Genomic DNA, 19,524 nt, shown 5'->3' on the forward strand with positions numbered 1-19,524 from the left:
ACAGTCAAGGTCTGAATGCTGATGGCTGGGGTCTCTGCTGCAAAGATATCGACGAGCAAATTGGTCAGGGAAGGCGGATAAATTTCTACAGTCTGTTCTCTTGGTAGCACAAAAATAGTATTTCTGATGATTGGGCAAACTGATTCTCAGCGCTTTTACATTTCAAGGCTGTTCCATCTGGATGACTGTTCTCCTCTGCTGAGCTTCCTGGGGGCTGCGTTACCTCCATTTTGAATTGTTGTAGTCTTTTAGTTGGTCTCTGAGGAAGAGAGATTTACCTGGGAGGGTCGTTTTTTCTCTGTGACAAGCAGTATGATGCACAAAAATGACCATTCCAAGATGGAAACTTGTTCTGGTTTTGTAAGTACTTCACTCTGATGATCAGTTTTCTTAAAAGGCCTCCCAAGTTGGGTACTTTGAGGCACCAGCATGTGTTGGTACAGGTGATATATTGTATTATCTTGTCTGATAATTACCTTTGATTCAAAACTTTAAGTGGGTTCAGCCTTAGGTTGTTAACTCTTCAGAAGAGTTCTGTGACAGCCTGCTAATGGTAACGTGCCCAGAGATTTGAGCTTCCGTGGTGTGTGTGTGGGAAGGAGCAGAGTCTGCAGGTCTGAGGCTGCTTCACCATTACAGGAGTTGGTCTGCATGCTGTGCTAGGTAGGGCCACAGTAAATTCCCTCCTTAAAGTGCTCAAGGCAGCATAGCATATAAGCTATAGGAATAATTAATAATAATTCTTTCTTCTTTTACTTCTAAACTAGGATTTGGGGTGGTTTCACCAAATAGCTGCAGACAGAAACTCCAGGCACTTATTTATATTAAATACTTGACTTTCTATGGGGATAATTGGCTCTGATTGTAGCTATCACTAGCTCACTCTGAAGTGGTTCTATGCTCACTGATAAACAAAGTCTCCATTTATGGAAGTCATGCTCTCCAGGCCATGATGAATGCAGAGAAGAATGATGTAAAGATTACATAAGGTCTTCCTTTTGCTAATTTCTGGCATAATCACAAGAATGGTGTAATACATTGCCTCTGTGTTTGTTCTAATCTATTGTGGTATTTCTTTTGAGACGTGATAGCTAATCAGGAAACAATGGTAATTATGTGATACCACACCACTGAGACTCCTCATTAGCTGAATTAAGTAGTGTGTGTGACTTTAGGATTGGTACTACAGAAAGGAAGCAAGGGCTTGCAGGTAAACCTGGAAAAAAACCACAAGGAAGCAATTGCCACAGTGCAGTAACTGAGATTTTCCTACCATTGCATGTACATGTTCTCATTGCATGTGTTCTTCAGACGAATGTGTATAAAGGCTAAATTCTACCAATTTTGGAGAAAATTACCTGAATTCTGGCGTTGCTTAATTGTAAACCAGAAGTACAGAACAAGTGTAGGAGACACCAGGTGCTGTTTAATATAAGGCTGCATTTACCACTGGATGGTTTGGTAGCTGGACCAATTATGGTTTCTCTGTGGGAAGTGTTTTACAAGGGCAATCCCAGTTGTGATGTCCACGTTGTACCTGATGATCCCAGTTTGCATGCATCTGGGAGCCCTCTGAATTCTAGCTGGCTTCAGAGGCTTAGCTAGGGGCATCCTGCTCTCCTTGCAGGCAGCCTGTGCTTGGCCCACGTTCAGGCTTCTATATGCCCTCTTGGCAGAGCATTTGGGGACAACCTGGGGAAAGAGTTGTAGTGGTTTTATCTGCTTGATATCATCACAGTGACAGATGGGATTGTTCACAGGTGCATGAGAAGTCAAGTCTATCCATAGGCATGCAAATACATCTGGAGGGCACATGCAAGGCTTCTTTTGGGAATGCCAGCTGTGTTACCCTACAACCAAGCCCAGTGGTATTCACGCATCACCTGGCTGTGGCTGAAGGTGCTATTTCCAATGAATAAAAAGGATCAGAAACAGACAGATTTGTCTTTTGCTTAGTCCTCTTTTTCAGTCAAATGCAATGAATTTCTCTAGGTTTAGCATTAGGCAGCACTGTATGAATATCTCAGCCTTACTAGAATTAAGTTTTTAAATAGGTTTCCACTTCAAATCTTGGTTAAAAAGTATGGACAAATTCTTGTGGTGAAAACTCTTTGTCTTTAATTGGAGTTAGCCCAGATTAAGAGATACAGGGTGTTGCCCTCTGATACAGTAAATGCAGTTACTATGAGATGCAGGAGAAAATTCCTGCATTTGATTCTGTATTTATGAGTGTATCTGCCTGCCTTAATTTAGGCTAGATTCTGATTTCTGTTGTTTTTCACTACTTTCTGTAAATCCTGAATAAATTCATTAGCTTTGACCGTGTTCCTAAATCACACGCAATAAATACAACCTTAAAATACAAGCTAAAACTTTCAAACACATATATCATCAGGAATATTTAAGAAAAGAGAGAGCTGGTAGATGTTACTTGTAAGCTGTGGCTTGGTTTTAGTTGAAACCATCAGCCAGGAATAACCAAACCCTACAAAACTGGAAAGACTAATTTCCTCTTTAGGAAAGAGGAGCTTTATGGGGTAAAGTTCCCTGGCTGTTCCCTACAGGCAGTGGGACTGTCTGATTATCACAGCAGAATCTTTGACCTTAAAGATGTAAGGAAAGTGCTGAGGGCATTCGTCTCTCATTAAGGATAATGGGAGTTGAAAGCTTTTAGAACTCTTCAGGATTAGGTCCAAAATTTGTACATCATAGTAGCAGCACAGATGTGCCAACAAGCAGGGCTTACTGAGGAGTACAATGAATGTAAAACAGTTTCCCTCCCTGGCCCCAGGTAGTTCATTGGCTCTGCAAATCCAGCTCCCTGCCCGGTTTAAAAGGGACTATGAAAACATGGGTTATATTGATAGAGACTGTAGTAGCAGATATTTTTTTTTCCTTGAGAAGTGACCCAAACATATTGGTAATATTTCTGTCTGGAGAGTTCAGCTTTTTTGGCACAGAAAATTTGTTCCTGGAACACAGCCTACTATAGACACAAAGTCATTAGCTGCCGGGTTATTACAAAGTTAACGATGAAAGACAGAAACTGTTAAGTAGGATATTGAAATGTGTGTTTAATTTTTTTTTTCCTAGTGATTCTGGAAACAGTCTGACATTTCTAGTTGATCAAAAGGAAAACAAATACCCTCAGCTATGGAGAGAAAGAGACAGCTACAGAAAAGGGAATTTGGGAAAAGACTTTCTCTGGACAGCAGTCTTGTGGTAAGAATGAATATTTACTGAATATATCTTCTGTCATAAAAATATAGTTGTTAAGAGGCAATACTCATAATGATGTACCTTTTAAAGGTGTTTATCTGTTCATCACAATATCACAGCCTTTTGTGATTTTTAAGATTCTCCAGAGTAGAAGTACAGGAGTTTTACAGCATCCTAAATAGAAACATGTCATCGTATAGAAGCGTGTCCCTGAATTCAGTGAATTTACACAAGAAAGGAACACAGACAAATACACCAAACTTGTAATTAAAATCCTACTCAGCCTCTGTGGGATCACTCTGTATTGCTTTATACTTAGTGTACGAGAGCTTTAGGTAGCTGAGGTCATCTCATCAGAAGTCCTTGTTTTACTATTGAGGATACTAGGAAAAGTTTGTTCATCATAGTGAACGTATAAAGCATTGTAATATCACCCAAAAGAGAAATGTAAATGCATATGCTCTAAAATAATTGGTTTTGCTATACATAAAATTTGAATTCATGGAGATTGTATTCTAGGTTTATTTTTAGTTAATGTTTTCAAATGATGACTGAGATTAACAAGGAGTTTTGATAGCTGTACTACAGATACATGACTGGAAAATGCTCACAGATGTTGAACAGTTGTGTAAGAGGATAAACACACCCGTGTCAAGTACTCAGCATGTCAGTGAAACAAATACTGAAACAAGAAAAGCTGAGGGCACCAAAGAAACCCATGCCATCTCTTTGACATTCACAGAGGTTGTCTTCTGAGGAAGAAGTTTGTTCCTGGGTGTTGATAATAGAGCTGCGTCTTTTTCTGAGTACTTGTATTGCTGGGACTGATGCTGGGAAGTGCTGGAGGCAGATGGATTTGCCATTGGTAGCCGCAAGGGCTGGGTTCAGGTTCTGGGGCTCAATAATGAATGCTGGTTTGGCCTCTTACATAAAAGCCACAAATATTAAACTTTGCCCAATGAACTGTACTTCTTTACTCAGAAATAATGAGTCAAATAATTCATGAAACGGCACTTGATTAATGGGGGGAAAGGACAGCAGCAAGGTAACAGGACATTAGAGAACAACCAAACACTCCCTTCCCAGAACATACCAAGAGTCATCTGAAGTCCTCACCTCTGATGCCTTCTTGAGCAGATATTTCTCATCTCCTGTGTCATCTCCATACACACAGACAGTGACTGTGGGACCCCAGCTGCCTGCTTTCCTGGGTAAAAAGGCCCCATCCATGCCTGTGTGAACCCCATTGCATGAGCTGCCCATAGCCCGCTCTGGCCAACCACTCCTGTCTCACCTGTACTGTGGCTTGCTGTTGAGATTTTCTCCACCAAAAAGGCTACAAAGACCCCTTAGAGAGTAGAAATGCTCCTGTCCCATCTCTTGGGTCTGACTTCCGTATCCCCATGTTGTAATGTGTTGCCCTTATTTGTGGCGACCCTTTGTCTTGAGCAAATTTAAGATGATTAGTCTACGTTGAACTTTACATGTTGTTACAACTATGTAATTTTTTTGTCTCATGCTATACTTGTGTTTTGGAGGTTTTTTTTTTCAAAGTAAAAAGCCTGCTGACATGCTAAAAGCAGTGATTATGGACTCAGCAGGTTTCAGTCCATCCACTGATATCTTTCATTCATCTGCTGTGTTCTTTAGCAGGGGTCAGCAGAGCAGTCCCTCCTTCCCAGGTTTCTGCTGCTCTGCAGGCCTTCGAGGACTCTGTTCTTCCCCCTTAGGCCTTAGTTAGCAGGTCTATGCTTCTTAGTGTCAGCTGGCCAGTGAAGAAACATGCAGAGCATGTCTCAAAAGCGGTCTGTCCTTTTCCTTAGCTTTGAAATGGCACTGTTTCTTATGATAAGAATTACAGCCCTTTTATTTTGAAAAATAAAAATAGTATGAGAGAAATAAAAGTTGTGAAGAGTAGTGAGTTCTCCCTCAGACTCAGAGCTGATTTCGGGGCCATAATAAGCTCCCTCCTGTTCAGGCCTTGCAGCTCAGTGCTCTGATGGTGAGAGGCAGCAGTTTTCAGGTTGTTCAGCCTGCACCAAAACCTGCCTTCTCAGCTTGCACGCACTCAGCAGGCCACGTCATGTTCCCAGCGCTATTAAAACTATTTCAGTTGTCTTCTAGCTTGTGGGCAGAGAAGGTAGGTTTAGTATGAACTCACAATTTTATCTAATACACTCAGAGTCAAACAAAATCTGGCATGTTTTGTATGCTCAGAAATGTGTTTATTCCCAGGTCAAACCTCTGTTATTAGTTTGAGGCACGCACACAGAAACAGACTCCAGCCTAAATCCTGCAGCTAAAATGTACCGCTGCGATCCAAACAATTGGCCACGAACTATCAATACTTTCCTGGAGAAAAGAACAACACTCATAGAAACTGTGATCTGAAAGCTAAGGGAAAAGTTAGCAATTGTGAATTTTGCGCAAAGATATTGCTTAGCATGGCAAATCAGTACTGTTTTTCTTTAAATGTTTTCACTGATGTAATGGACTAGATTCAGTCTTCACTTAATGCATTAAGATAGAAATTTTCTTTTCCCTGAGGTGATGATGTGGTCTGCTGTGTGGATGGGAACAAGGAACTAGGTATTTCTGGCTTCCAGTCCCATCTACTGCTACTTTGGACTTAATTTATAGCTAAGATAGTGCATTATGCTTAATTCTTACCCTTTTCTATTGGCAAGGGGAGAGCAGAGAGAGATATTTGCCAATGTCATAGGGAATATTGTGTGTGTAACACCATCGAAAGTGCTTTGCGTAATAATCGGTGCTACCTGCATATTAAAATTGTCGTAAAGACTTAATTAGAGGAGGAGCAGAAACTGTCGCTGTATGAGAAGGTAATACCACTTGCTGAAGAGCAGGGAGAATGTCAGTAGGGTGGGAGATTCTACGCAGCTGAAAAACAGTCTTCAGGCACTGGCTTGAGGTCAATGAATTTATGCCAATATGCGCCAGCTGAAGATCTGTGGCTGATTAGCCTGTGTTGGTGCTAAAGTGTTGAAGCAAACAGGTGAGGGAAAGAAATATTGCAATATTTCAATATTTTGAACATACAGACTCATCATACCATCAGGCTGACACACCCAGTTTTAAAACAATGCCTTCTGGTATGTGTGGCGTTTACGGTTTATGCTTGCCTGTAGAGTTTCTTAGTGCATATGTCCGTTTTCTGTACTTGTTTATATTACAGATCAGTGTCTATTGAAGCTTTATATTGAGTAGTATATGTATAACTAGATTAGTGTCATCCATACGTTCAACTAGAAACATGTGAGCATTCTTCATTGCTTACTGCCAGCTATTATTTCATAACAAATCTGTGGACACGTGTTGAGATTCGAGTACCTTCAGCAGCCTGTTAGTAGATCACACCAGATGCTCTGTGACCTCATTAAATTCAACCAGGCAAAACAAAGTGCTTTATGTTCCTCTCATTTTCCCCAAATTCCTATTCTATCATACCCCCTCTTAATTGTTGCCTTCATATCGTATGCCTGTCTTCACTACCCTTATAGCACTGAGATGGAATTTGGTAACAGAGTGGATATGTTTTAGTCCAGTCCTCCGCCTGCACGAGTCCTTACGTCTCTCTTCTTGTATCTCTTCCCAAAGGTTTTGTGTTTAACCTCTCAGGCATTCAGGGCTGGATGCTCTGCTTGGAAAATCTGGCCCTGATTTGCTCGAAAACAGCTTCTCCTTGTTTGGTGTAGTCTTCCAGCATTATCGTTTCTCAGAAAGAATTCTGATTTCTGTGTGTTTAAAGGAAACATGTTTCTAGTCTTGCACTCTGGACCGTGAGATACAAATAGGCGTTTCTGATAACATTCCTCACCCTGCCTGGCTGTGCTGCTTTTCCCATCTGCATCAGATTGTAATCTTCTTCTGAAATGTTTTTTCCATGATTTAATCTACAAGTATTGCATAGTGATGTTTAAAACAAAAAAATTCCCTCTTCCTCCCTCATCTCTTGGACTCTGAATATAGGCTACAATGGTATTTGATGGAAGGGCAAAAAAAGGAAAGAGTTGTTTCTGAAGGAAAAAAAAAAAAGACATGGCTTAAAACTCCTTAGAATATGGATCTGGGCCTTCAAAATACGAACATAAATTTCATCAGTGTGTTTTGTATTCAGGCCTTTCCCATGAAAGACTGAGTTTCAGGCTTCAAATGAAGAGGATCCATTTCAGAAACATCCTTCAAACCACATGCCAGTGAGAAATTTCATAGACATGAAAACACAGGCACAGTAACTACTTTTTGATCACCTCAGATAAAGGAGAAGAGTTTGGTATTGTTTCATATACTACTCTACCCATTTCCAGCTGGTATCTTGGGGGAATAAGCTTTACAATGAGGGAAAATAAACCTTTTTAAAATGAAAAAACATAAGTGCACAAATGTGTTCATAGAATGTGCTTCATAGGACATATTTTCTTAGTGATTATGGGCCTCATGAATATTTGAATTAATGCTTTACTGGAAGTTAGTAGTTTGAAGCCATGTATTTTAACAAGATTCAGAATTGTACCCCTGTAAAGAAATGCCAGATAATGCAACAGAGGAATTGATACAACTGCCACTCAGGTCAACAGGGAGTCTTGCTGTTTGCTTCAATGAAATTAGATCCCTATCAGCTTTTAGTCATAATATCCCAGCTATTATTCCAGAAATCTCTAATACAGCCAATGGCTGTTATTGCTGTGTAGGTTTCCAATATTGGCAACAGGTTGGAGAATTTTTTTATACACCCAGACACTCATTTAAATTTGCAGACAAAGCAGGTAAGCCTGCGGTGACAATCGTGTTTTATAGCTTTATATTCAGGTGAAACAACTATGAAATAGTAACTTCATAATAATTCTTCCAGGCAATCCTATGAGATATGTTAAAGAAAATAATATCTTTGTAATTTCTGCCTGATATTTAAAAACCAAAATGTACCACCCAAGAAGGATATACTTTTTACAATTTCAATATAATTTTATGCTACCTTATTGTTTCATCTGTTGTACAAATGATTCTACTGTATTTTGGTTTTACCAAGTTTTGTTCTGCAAATTGATTAAAATCAAAACACCATAACACTGAAAATCAAACTGGTTTGAGGTAGGAGGACTAAAGAAGATCTCCGATTCTTTTTTTAGTTCTAAATAACAGGTCTATGTCCCTTCATATTATTATGACAATACTAAACATATTTTATACTATATATAATGAGAAAATGACAGGACAGACAGCAATCGGAAAACAAGGTGGAACTCTAGGTCTTTCTGGATTGCCGTGTAAGAAATCGAGACCAAAGCTATTGCTATAATTGCTGCAATATTTCTGTTTAGAATGAAAATAAACTGCAAAATTCATAATGTTGATGGAATATATTTATTTGCAATACACTGCTTAGCTGCCACATAGCTCCATGTCAGGTTGGTTGCTGTTTAGACTGGCATATAGGGCTGTTAAGAGAAATGGATCTTTCTGAAGAACATTCTGCCTTACCAGGTGTCTTAAATCCTTAAAACCTTTAGGTTTTGTTAAAAAGAACAGCTTTACAAAGTGAGATAGTGTGAATACTTCAGTATTTTAGATTTTTTCTGAGTAATTTTTTGACATTAAATCTTTCATTTCAGCATAGGTAGTTGAAAATAGCTAGTAAACGAAACTAGGTAAAAACAGGATGGAAAGGGATGTTTCTGTATTTTTTTCACTTCAGACTGAAATAGATTAAGAAAAACGAATATGAAAACACATAGAAAAGTAAAAATTGTACTTTAATAAAATTAAAACACCTATTTCCTTAGTACGGGCATAATGGAGACATTTTGTATGTGACAAGATTTCTTTGATAATATTTGCAATTTATTATTTGGTATGTGGGGGAGGCAGCTTAGTCAGGGAATGCTATTAAAAATCTAATGAAAGGATTGATTGTATTTCAGGTTTTCCTTACAGAAGTTCTTCAACAAAAAGGAAAATGGAAAAAAACCCAAACCCTAAACAGACCCAAAGCCAAGCTTTTAAGTAACTTGTGTGGGATGAGGAGAGTGTTAGAACGTATCCCTGCCACCAGGGCCACATCGACTATTCTATTCACTGGGGTGCTCTTTGAACATTATAAAAGCCCTATCCTTTGCGTGATCCAAACTGCTCAGTTGTCTCCCAGACCCTTTTGATCAGGAAAAAGTCAATGTTTCAAGCTGTGCTCTCTATTTGTGTGGATAATTCCCAGCCTGACTACACACGTGGTTGGCCCTTACAGCTGTGGTGGCATTTAGCTGGGGAGATTTGAGAACAGAATATCTTTTTGAAGCAGCCAGCGTTTATCAAAGTAGAAGTTTTTGTTTTATTTAAAATGAGGATTTTAGTTCTGAAAGCAAGCTGTGGTAAAGTGCTCCTCTGGTGGCTTGTGAACTGTGCCCTGCTGCTTTCATTCTGGTCACACGCTCCTGTGGGGTTCTGTAGGATTAGCTTTAATGACACCACTTTGTTGTAATAAGGGTAGCAGAGTAATATAATGAATTGTACTGGGGCGTGGGAGTAATACCTTCAACTAGTCTACCTGTGGTTGTATTGGTGTCATGTGCAAAAACACAAAGTTGAATCGCAGACCTCTGAGAAGTGTGTGTGTGTTATCTGCGAGTAACACACCGGGCTGGGAGCCAGGCGTGTGGGGCTTAAGTCCAACATCTATGACCCCTAATCAGTTTCTAACTCAGCTGAATAAATTTCTGTTTCAGTTTTCTCATCAATAAATTGGAGGTTATAATAATTTCCTACTCATAAGTATTCAAAGAAGGGTCTGTTATTAGCATGTGTCTGTAGCTTGCTTTGATATTGCGAGATGAAAGGTGCCATAGAGAAAGCGACATTATAGCAAAGCTGTGAAAAGCGCTGTGTCAGCAAGGTGGGAGAGGAGCTCTTCCTATGTGGGAATTAAATTCAGTGAAGGGAATAGCCCTGACTTTTTGCTAGTTGACTGCGACATTCACAAGGTATCTAACATTACTTTGTAATATAATGTAATCCCACATGTTGAAATGAAAGGTGGCATTAAAAATATTGCCTAGTCAGATGTTGGCTAATGTTATAACGTTTGTAGACAGGTGGGGAAAAAAAATGACCAAAACCTGCTGCTAAATTCCTTATGACTATGCAAATATTTTCAGTCCTTCCAAAACTTGGATTTTTATTTGGGTGTGAATTTATACTTCAGAAATTTATTCAGCTGGGTACACCATCAGAAGAAAAGCATGTGCCAAGGGTGTAATCAGGCACTGCAAAAGCACGGTGCAGTGCTGGAAATGACATACAGAATGTGATCCTCCAACAGTTTTCAGTGTGTCGCAGAGGCAAGATAAAGCATCTATAACATTCAGCACATAGAGTGGGAGCACAAGTGAAGGAGAATGGTTTAATAAAGGTGACAAGTGTGTTGTTTTGAGGTAGAAGACAGAATACAGGAAAGAACATGTGCTATTACTAACTTAGATTAATGTTTGCACATTCTTAGGTAAAACCCTAAAATATAGAATTGACATAATTTAGTATACCGAGTTCTTATTAAGAAAATATTAGAAAAGTCTATTCCTTATGGCAATGTTAGTATTACTTGCACTGTTCTGCAAATCTGACAGTAGGGACATCTCTTCCACAGACTGGGCAAATGAAGTGCTATCAACTGTCTATATAATAGCCCTGAAATCTTCTTGAAACTTTGTGGAAGAAGAAAATCCCAGTGTGGGTAGAGTGTGTAAAAACCATCTACAGAGAAGAACAGATTGTCTGTTGAGCACACTCAGTGCCTTTAGACACCAGGAGCTTGCAAAAATGGAGCTATCTATAAATGTATTGCCAATAGCACATACTTCTCTGCATTTGCATTTTTAATAAAGTGGAAATCGGAACAAGAGCTCTGGTATGTCAGGGTGGAGAAAACACACAAGAAAAGAGCCATCGGAATGGGTGAGTTCACAGCAGAAGCTGGGGAGAGGTGAGATGAAAAGAGAAACCACTGATGTGGGACAGCAGTGCTTTAGGCTTTACCGATACTGGCATATCGCTAATGCTAGTAACGTGGGAAACACTGTGGTCTGCATGGGTTTAAGGACATAACTTACCAGCATAGCAGTACATCTAGGGTACTAGAAGTAGAATATACATCAGCTTGGATAAAAACAGCATAAGGTCACTAGTTTCACCAAATAAGATGGACAATGGCACTTCCATGTAGCAGTGGTGGGGATGCCTGGTCTGGATTTCATTTGCAGAAGAGAGATTTGAAAACAAATGTGTGAAGCGCTGGACTGCCTGGCAGCAGTCAGTTACTGTGAGTGCCATTCTTGGACTCTGGGGCAGCCTGGCAAAACCTAACATCATAACTGAAAAATACAGGGGCTGTGAGTTCAAAGGGATTCAGTGAACCCAGGGAATTATGTTAGAAGAAGTAAGTGTCAGGCCTAATTTGAGGAAATGGCTCTATTATGTGCCAGTGTCACAGAAAGAACTAAAATCCTTGCTTGGAGTGATACTGAGAGTGACCTATTACTTTGATTAAAGCTAGTTTATACCAATAGAAACCAGTGACCCTTTTCAAGAACTGGAGATGTGGATAAACAGTAAGCAGTAGCTGCATAGCAAGCTAGAGAAGATACTGTTTGAAGAGAGAATAAAAGCAAAAAGCTCATATATAGCATTGACAACAAGGAAATAGTGCATGGAGCGTGCTGTTGCTGAGCAACAGTTGGAACAATATTCCTGCTGGAAGATGCCTCAGTGGTTTATTGATCAAAAGCACTGACACCAACACAGGCAGAAGTGTGCTCCAAGAGAGGAATTATTTACCATTTGTTGCTGCACAGCAGAAGTTACATCAATAGGTATATATGGCTACACGGTGACAGCTGAAACAGACCCCAAATCCCTAGAGAGCATGCTTTGACGAACTGCTGGCTTTTGCTTTCCCATGTCTTTGGCACATAAACTTAAAGCGACAAACATGAGACCTGAAGGTTAAAATAAAAGCTTTAAGAGAAATTTCTGTAGCTGATCTGCCCTTGTTCATTGTCACAGAACTTGATGCAAAAGTGGAGGACAACTAAGAAGTACAGAGAACAGTCAAGATTATTTTACTAGTGCCTGCAGATTAGCTGGCAGATGGACTGTGAAAAAGAAAGGGCAATGATTTTCTGTGGCCTTTAAAGAAAAGCAGGAAAACCAGTCCATGTTGCTACAGAATCTCAGCAAATTCCCTGTCAGACTTTCAATACGAAAATATTAAATCCTAAACAGTTTCTGAAAAGCTTTTAAAGACGCTGATTTGGCTGCAGAGGGGGAACTAAAAATGAAAATGAAGGAAAAAGCAGCGCAAATGTCTATGTATTTTGAAAGAGATTCAAGAAGAAAACCTCAGCATAGTACAAATCAAAATGTGGGGGCAGCAAAAAGAAATGGGTGTTAAATGTTCAAGTCGACAAAACTCAGAGACTGAACTATGAGAAGTTTGTGGTAGTTTACAGCTGTGCATAGCAAGGCTTAGAAGAAAATGATCATAGATTGGCCTCAGTGCAGATGAGACAACTGTGTGCTGAGAGCTGATTTTTACAGGTGTTCTTCAATATCATCCAGTTAGGGACATATTAAAGAGAAATATTGCCATGGAGCTATTTGACTGATAGTAGATCTTTATTCTGGATAGAACCTCATGTTATGATTCAGAGGAGTTTTGATGATTTGCCACGTGTGTGCCAGGCTCTGCTCCCCGGGGACTCCGCGAGTAGCTGGCGGGTGCCTGCCATCTGGTCCACAGCCAGCTCAGCAGCCTCCTGCCCGCTCCTGCCCTGTTTCACAAAGATGCCAGCAAGGAGCAGGCTGCACAAAGGGGAGGAGAGCTCTAGGGGTTCGAGCCTGCTCCTGGCCATGATCTTGGGTTGCTCTCTCCCTTTCCTCCTGCTCCTTCCACATCGATTACAAAGTGTAGCTGTGACAGATGTAAGTCTAGCCACAGAAGAGGAAAGGTCACGGAAAGCTTTGGATTTAATGTAAATATGCACACACGCTGCGTGGCCTGCCACATGATTATGTGCCTTGCTGTGACATAAAGGCTGTGTATCATTGGACTAGCCAGAGATAAGCAGTTACCAAGGGAAATGGATATTCTGGGGTCCCTTATCTAGGTCTGCTAAGCTACCAAATACAGCAGTGTAATTGGAGGCTTTGCCTGCCCAGATGTTAAGAGCAGAAAGCTGCCTGTAACAAGAGATCTGAGAAGATTGGGGTTAACTAAATAGGGATTTTATTGACAAACCTTTTAAAATGCTTCATGCCTTCAGCAATTAAACATAACACAGCCCCTGAGAAGGACAGGTCTTCTCTGGCTCTCACAGTTGCCTGATGCCGCTTGAACACAGTCCTGGGGAGAAGAGAAATTATGTCCTGTGTTGTTTTATAGTGTTGATATAATTCCCTACCCTGCAAGATGGAGAATGAATAGTGAATCTACCTCCTGCTAGTTCAGTCATGGCAACCTCTCAAATGTCCTATTTTGAATAGAGCTGCATCCCTAGAAGAATCTACATTTCTCTCACAGACTATGTGAATGTATAAAATATCTTTGCAAAACGGTTTGTAGGTATATTCAGATAGATATATTTTGCAGATAGCTATGGTCAGCTTTGCCTGGTGTTCTTGAGTTTTGTTTATTTTGTCCACTTACTCATAGTGAATGTGGGATAGCCTCAAATCAAAGCTCCAGTTTTGAGACCTCTGCAAACCAGAATTTCCAGCCTGTGTTAAAATTCTCAGATATTGATATGTGGTTTAGTCCCAGTCACCCACCTGGAAAATCCTGGGTTTGTTCTAAAAAAAAAATACATATAGATATACTTTTGGCCCTCTTGCTCATTTAATTCTTTAGCTGTAATAGATGATGTACACCAAAAGAGATGACGTAGATTGTTTTGCTCCACGAGTTTACAGTTTTGATCTTTAGATAAAGTGTGTCTTATTGAAAATTTCATTTAAATTGCCATATATTTTGCCTTTATGGAATAAGTGTTTTCTGGTTGAAAACCAAGCTGCCAAAGAACTGACTAAATCTTTCACATGGAAAATATTCTGCTTCATGCTGTCAACAGAGCTATGCAAAACTCTGCAGTGTAAATATGTCTTTTGCTCGGCACCCCTGGAGGCAGGGACATTCAAGGGTAGATACTCCGATACCAGATATTTTTTTTTTTCTAGGGAGTCTGTAAGTGCTTGTCGAGCTGTAATTGCTGTGAATGGCTCTGCTAGTGGCTCATTTCTACTTAGTTCTGTTCTTGCGCCTCTGAGCTTGCCTGTCTGCTTTTGCTTTTAGGGCCTCGTTTGACCCAGATAGGAATTGAGCTGGGATCATCGCAAAGCATTTAAAATAATTGGGTAACAACAGCTGGCTTTATGGGAAGCTAACAGTGTAAATCCAGAGAGTTTTTATTATTTCAATGGGTATTTTTTCTAGCATACCAAGTGCATCCAAGTAATTTTGGCTGGGAAACAGTTTCCCAACTTACTTCTCTAATAATACCTTAGAGTTTTTCATTATAGTGAAAATCTCTAGCAGGTCTGAAGGGAAAAATTACCTCCGCTGTTTCCAGACACCCAATATGTTCTCTCTTTGCTTAAATTTATGAGTTTTGGCAAAAATAACTCACAATATGATCATGTTTCAGGGTAGTGATTTCTCACACTGAATCCCAAACCACTGTGTAACTGTTCAGAAGGCTCCTATGTGTCTTTGGCGATGTATGCATATGGGACGTGGCTCTCCAAAATTCTACTAATCTGTTTTTGCCTCCAGTGTATTATTCACTGCATAGTGCATCGAAACAGTTTTCTGAAATAATATTTACTTTCCAACTCCTTGCAAAGTTTTCCAGCGTAAGTTGCAGTCCTAGTCAAAAAGAGCAAGATTTGACTCTTAATGAAAAGACTTTTGTTTAATTGCATTGTAAGTTCATTTCAATATACCTGTTTTTCAAAGATCTTTCCAGAAAGACAAATGCTTGAAAGAAATTACTCCATGAGGTGCAGTGCAGAATTCCTTTCAGATTTATGACTTAGACTGGGACGTAAAGGGTATTTCCATCCAGGGAAATTTGTTTCATTATTTTGACACTTTGCTTTCAACTAAATTTTTTTTTTACTTAGAAATGCTGAAAATATCTTCTCTCAAAAACTGAATTTACTTTCTTCCCATTTTTTCCTGCAAAGCCTTCAGAGAGTCATCATTTATATGCCTCATGTTCCCCTGCTGCCCAGCTACCCTGTGGCACATGTGGAGCACCAGGCTACACAGCTGTCAACCTCTGAAGTGCTGTCTCTGGAGGGGAAGCAACCCCAGGCTCTACCTGGTACACAAGATGGAGGAGGTGGGGGTACTCAGCAGGTGAACTACAGTGGTCTTTGTGACCTGAAGCACACAAAGTACAAACAAAAACCTTCTGACTCAGTAAGAAGGGGTGTGTGGGAGCCTGTGTGCACATTAAATTTGTGTAAATTGTCCCCAGAAATTAAACATTTTCTGTTCTCCTACAGGAAATCTGTTTTTTAAGAATGATATTGGCATTTTCCTTCAAACATTCTGATTTTTCTTGTGGAAACTGCAGCCTCCTCTAAGACTAGTCAATATAAAATTGCTGAACAGCTTTACTCAAGCTATGCAAGATGATGCTTTTACCTTTAGCAACCTATCTATTGCCTTATTCCACTAAGTAGAAACTTCAGTGGCACTGATTAGATAGATATCTCAGACAGAAAAGTACATACTCCATATAGGTTAAGGTGACAGAATCTGACATTGCAAGTGTTTGCATCTTATTTCATTCATGTCTTTTACATCCCTTAAACTCCAGGAACCTCAATGGACCTTTTCCTGATGTACATCTGTCCAAGTTAGACAAGAAACAAGCTAACGTCCTCTGTTTATTCTATAACTATTTTCATTGAAACATCTTTTAGTTACCAACTAGTGTGCTATACCTGTTTCTCCTGCTGTAACTGAGGGTGGATGGTAGTTTTCTCTCATGTTTTGTCTTTGTAAATTGGATTGTCTTGTGATACTGAATCACGCTGGTTGTCACTGCCTAAGCAGCAGGTTTCTCCTAACCCCTGTCCATGTATGGTTCTGTTTGATGGCATTGTTATTTACTTTCCAACCACCTTGTAATCTCAGTTTCATCTGCGACTTCAAGCTTTCCTTTGAGGACCACATCAACTACATTGTCAAGGCTGTTTTTTTTTTTTTTTATCAGTGTAGGAATTCAGCAAAAGCTCAGGTCTTGCTGTCTCAGCAGGACGCAGAGGGTTTGATTTATGTCTGGATAACAGCACAAGTTGAATTATTGCAGTAGCTGGCTTACAGCCTCCCAGATTTCTAGGTGGTATTCTGAAGTGCAAAATTCACTATATGTGCTAAAGGACATACCGTTACAGTTAAACGTGCCCAGAAATCAGCATGCCACGCCTATACAAGGCAGTATAGATATAACATATAGGTAGTGGAAGAGTAGGGCACCACTGATGTCATTGGATTGCTGTTTCCCTCTGGTGCAGAAACTCTCTTTCCTTTCAAAGTCAGTCCTAAGTGACCTGGGTATCTCCTTTGATGGAGACTATGCGATTCAAAGTAATTAAGCTTTTTTTGCATTCACTAGTTTTATGACTACTGTTTAGCAATAAAATTAAGCTTTTTGATTTATAATTCCTCAGTTCTAATTTTCAATTGACTAGTGACTGCAGGTGTATTGCTTTGGACATTCAACTTTGGGTACTTTATTTAAAGAAATGTTGGAAATCTTGAAACACTGGTCCCATTAAGTGGGACGTTGTAAACTTTCAGGCACCTTAAGTCACCAGTTCCTTTGAAAGTCTTAACCAGTAAGCCTTCACCTCTCCAGAAATTACATTTACAGAGACATGTTTGACAGGGAGTTCCTAGCTGCAGAAATGCAAGCCTTACCTACCCCATGCCAAGGTAAAGATTTGTAATTAAGCACAGATGAAATTATTCTTCATCTGCCAAAACTTTGCTAATGCAAATTTGACAATTAAAACTACTTTTTTATCTATAAAGAATAGTTTATGTGGCACCAAAATTACAGCATCTACTTTTTTGACTACAGAATTAACTTTCTGAAATGAGCAATTATGTAAGTTAATTCATTTATACATTAAGATTAATTAAAAAATAAATCCTTTCAGTATTTCAGGACTGAGATAATTTAAAAAATTATATTAATAGAAGAATAGTACCAACTCTTTAAACTCCCAGAAAATTCAGTCTCACAGTAAGTACATTTAAAAATCTTTTCCAACTGTTCTTCATGGCTAGAACTTAGTTCTTCAGCAGAGGCTTACGCACAATATTCTTCTCCTTTCCAAATTGTAAATACATACTCCATGTTCTTCCATTTGCATAAAGGAGAGGGCATAGGTTCTTTCTTGAAAAATGCTCTCTTCAGAATAACTGTTACATCCCATTGGGATGGACAAGACCGGAAAGACGCTAGCTGTTTGTCCATGTGCTGCCTGCAGAGGATGGGCAAGACAGAAGGTCAATTCCAGCACTCCTAGAGCTCCCAGTCATTTAAGGGCAGAGTGAGTTAAGGCACGGTATCATGTTGGCCCATCTCACATGTAACAACATCAGGCCTTTCTAAGAAGGATGCTGTGACTGACTTGTCTGCCCATTATTAAGCAGAGGTGTTGCTGATATTTGGGGCAAGGACAGAGCCCCTCAGAGCTCCGTACTGCTGGTAGGGACAAATTTTAGGCCGTGGAAAGGGAAGTCCAACAGATCCTGCAGCTTTCTTACCCACCATGTCCCCAGTGGTACTCATAGGTGTGGGGTTCTGTCATAAGGACTTTTACCCCTTTGAGCCTGAATTCAAGATAGTCTCGAAGCAATTGTAATACCCTGTACTTCAATAATACAATGCAGCCATAAAAAAAAAAATAAAAATGAAAATAACAAAATACAGACCTGTAGACAGCTCTATTGCGGATCACAATTATATGCCAAATGCTTTTCACTACCAGAGCTAACCTCTGTGCTTGTTTTATACCCTGACATGCCTATCTCTCCTTAAATCTTTGACTCTAAATTTGTAATGCTTGCTTTTTACAGTAATTAAAATATCCTTGCAAAGCTTCTGCCTATAGCCTTCTGCTGATAGTGTCAACTCTAGCTTTAGCCCTTCTGCACTGACAGTTTAGTTAGTATAGCTCTGTGGCTCTGTACAGGACATGCTGTCAGGTCCACCCTCACATGGAAAGCTCAGCTGGCACAGGCTCTACAGGGTGGATGGAGATGGGGTACCCTATAACCTGGTGCTGGGTCAACATACTGATTTGAATGTGCTTGTTGCAATGTGAGGTGCATTTGAAACTCCTACCTGTAAGCCATAACTTGCCTTGCAGAGATACGTATATTATAAACAATCATAAATGTGTCCAATCCTTTTGTAAAACTAGCCTCCAGTATTTATTTCCATGATGGTCTGCAGTCCCAAGGCAGTAGGTGTAATCAGCTGAGGTTAATGATACTGTTTGGTGGGCTTTTAGTCAGGTGTGCTCATCGTGCTTTACATGTGCTCAGACAGATGCCTGAGAGAAGGAAATAAGACACTTTCTGAAATGAAAGAACTACTGTGAATTAGAACTATGTTGACCCAGATACTTGAATCCAAACATCTCTTGATATGTTTAGCTTAGGGCCCATCTCAAATAAGAGGCAATAACTAAGCCAATATATTGTCCCCCAGTGGAATTCAAGATTGCTGGAGGTCGCTGAGGTAAATACTGTGGATGAACTTTTAATAGTATTCAATAATTTTCTGACCTTGGCTAATAGTGGTAACTGTAATTGGATCTCTTGCTGCAGGGTATAACATGGTGTCCTGTAAAGGCAGGAGAGATTTTGTCCTTTCCTGGTGCTTACCTTTCACTATGATTCTGGTACTTCGGGTAGCTGTCTCAATAGGCTGCTGGATTGGTCTGTGTTTTGTCATGTGTGTTCCAGTAGGATTAAAAGTTAAAAAAAAAAATTCAAGAGAGAGAGTTCAGTGTTTTGGTATGTATGAAATAGAACTAAGTTTAGTACTACAACCAACATTAAGTTCCTTTTTCTCACATTAAGGTTAAAACTTAGGACATATTTTGGGAGATATCTTAATGCATAGAAGTTTGGAAATACAGGTTTCTAATTTCAAAACAGAGATTTACCATATCTGAAAGCAGCAGAGAAAAAAAATCCCATTTTTTTTTCAA

At 39.7% G+C, this 19,524-nt stretch overlaps 1 protein-coding gene across 1 annotated transcript in view; it reads left to right on the forward strand.

The window, feature by feature from the left end:
- The window catches only part of NCKAP5 (NCK associated protein 5), a 410,016-nt gene that overhangs the window by 16,816 nt on the left and 373,676 nt on the right, over positions 1-19,524 (forward strand). The window contains exon 2 of the mRNA XM_075092891.1: positions 3,094-3,222. Within this exon, the coding sequence (XP_074948992.1) occupies positions 3,154-3,222 (69 nt within the window). The 5' untranslated portion in view covers positions 3,094-3,153. The remainder of the gene's footprint in view (positions 1-3,093; positions 3,223-19,524) is intronic.

Source organism: Phalacrocorax aristotelis, chromosome 5 (genome assembly GCF_949628215.1).
Source record: "Phalacrocorax aristotelis chromosome 5, bGulAri2.1, whole genome shotgun sequence".
NCBI classification, from domain to species: Eukaryota; Metazoa; Chordata; class Aves; order Suliformes; family Phalacrocoracidae; genus Phalacrocorax; species Phalacrocorax aristotelis.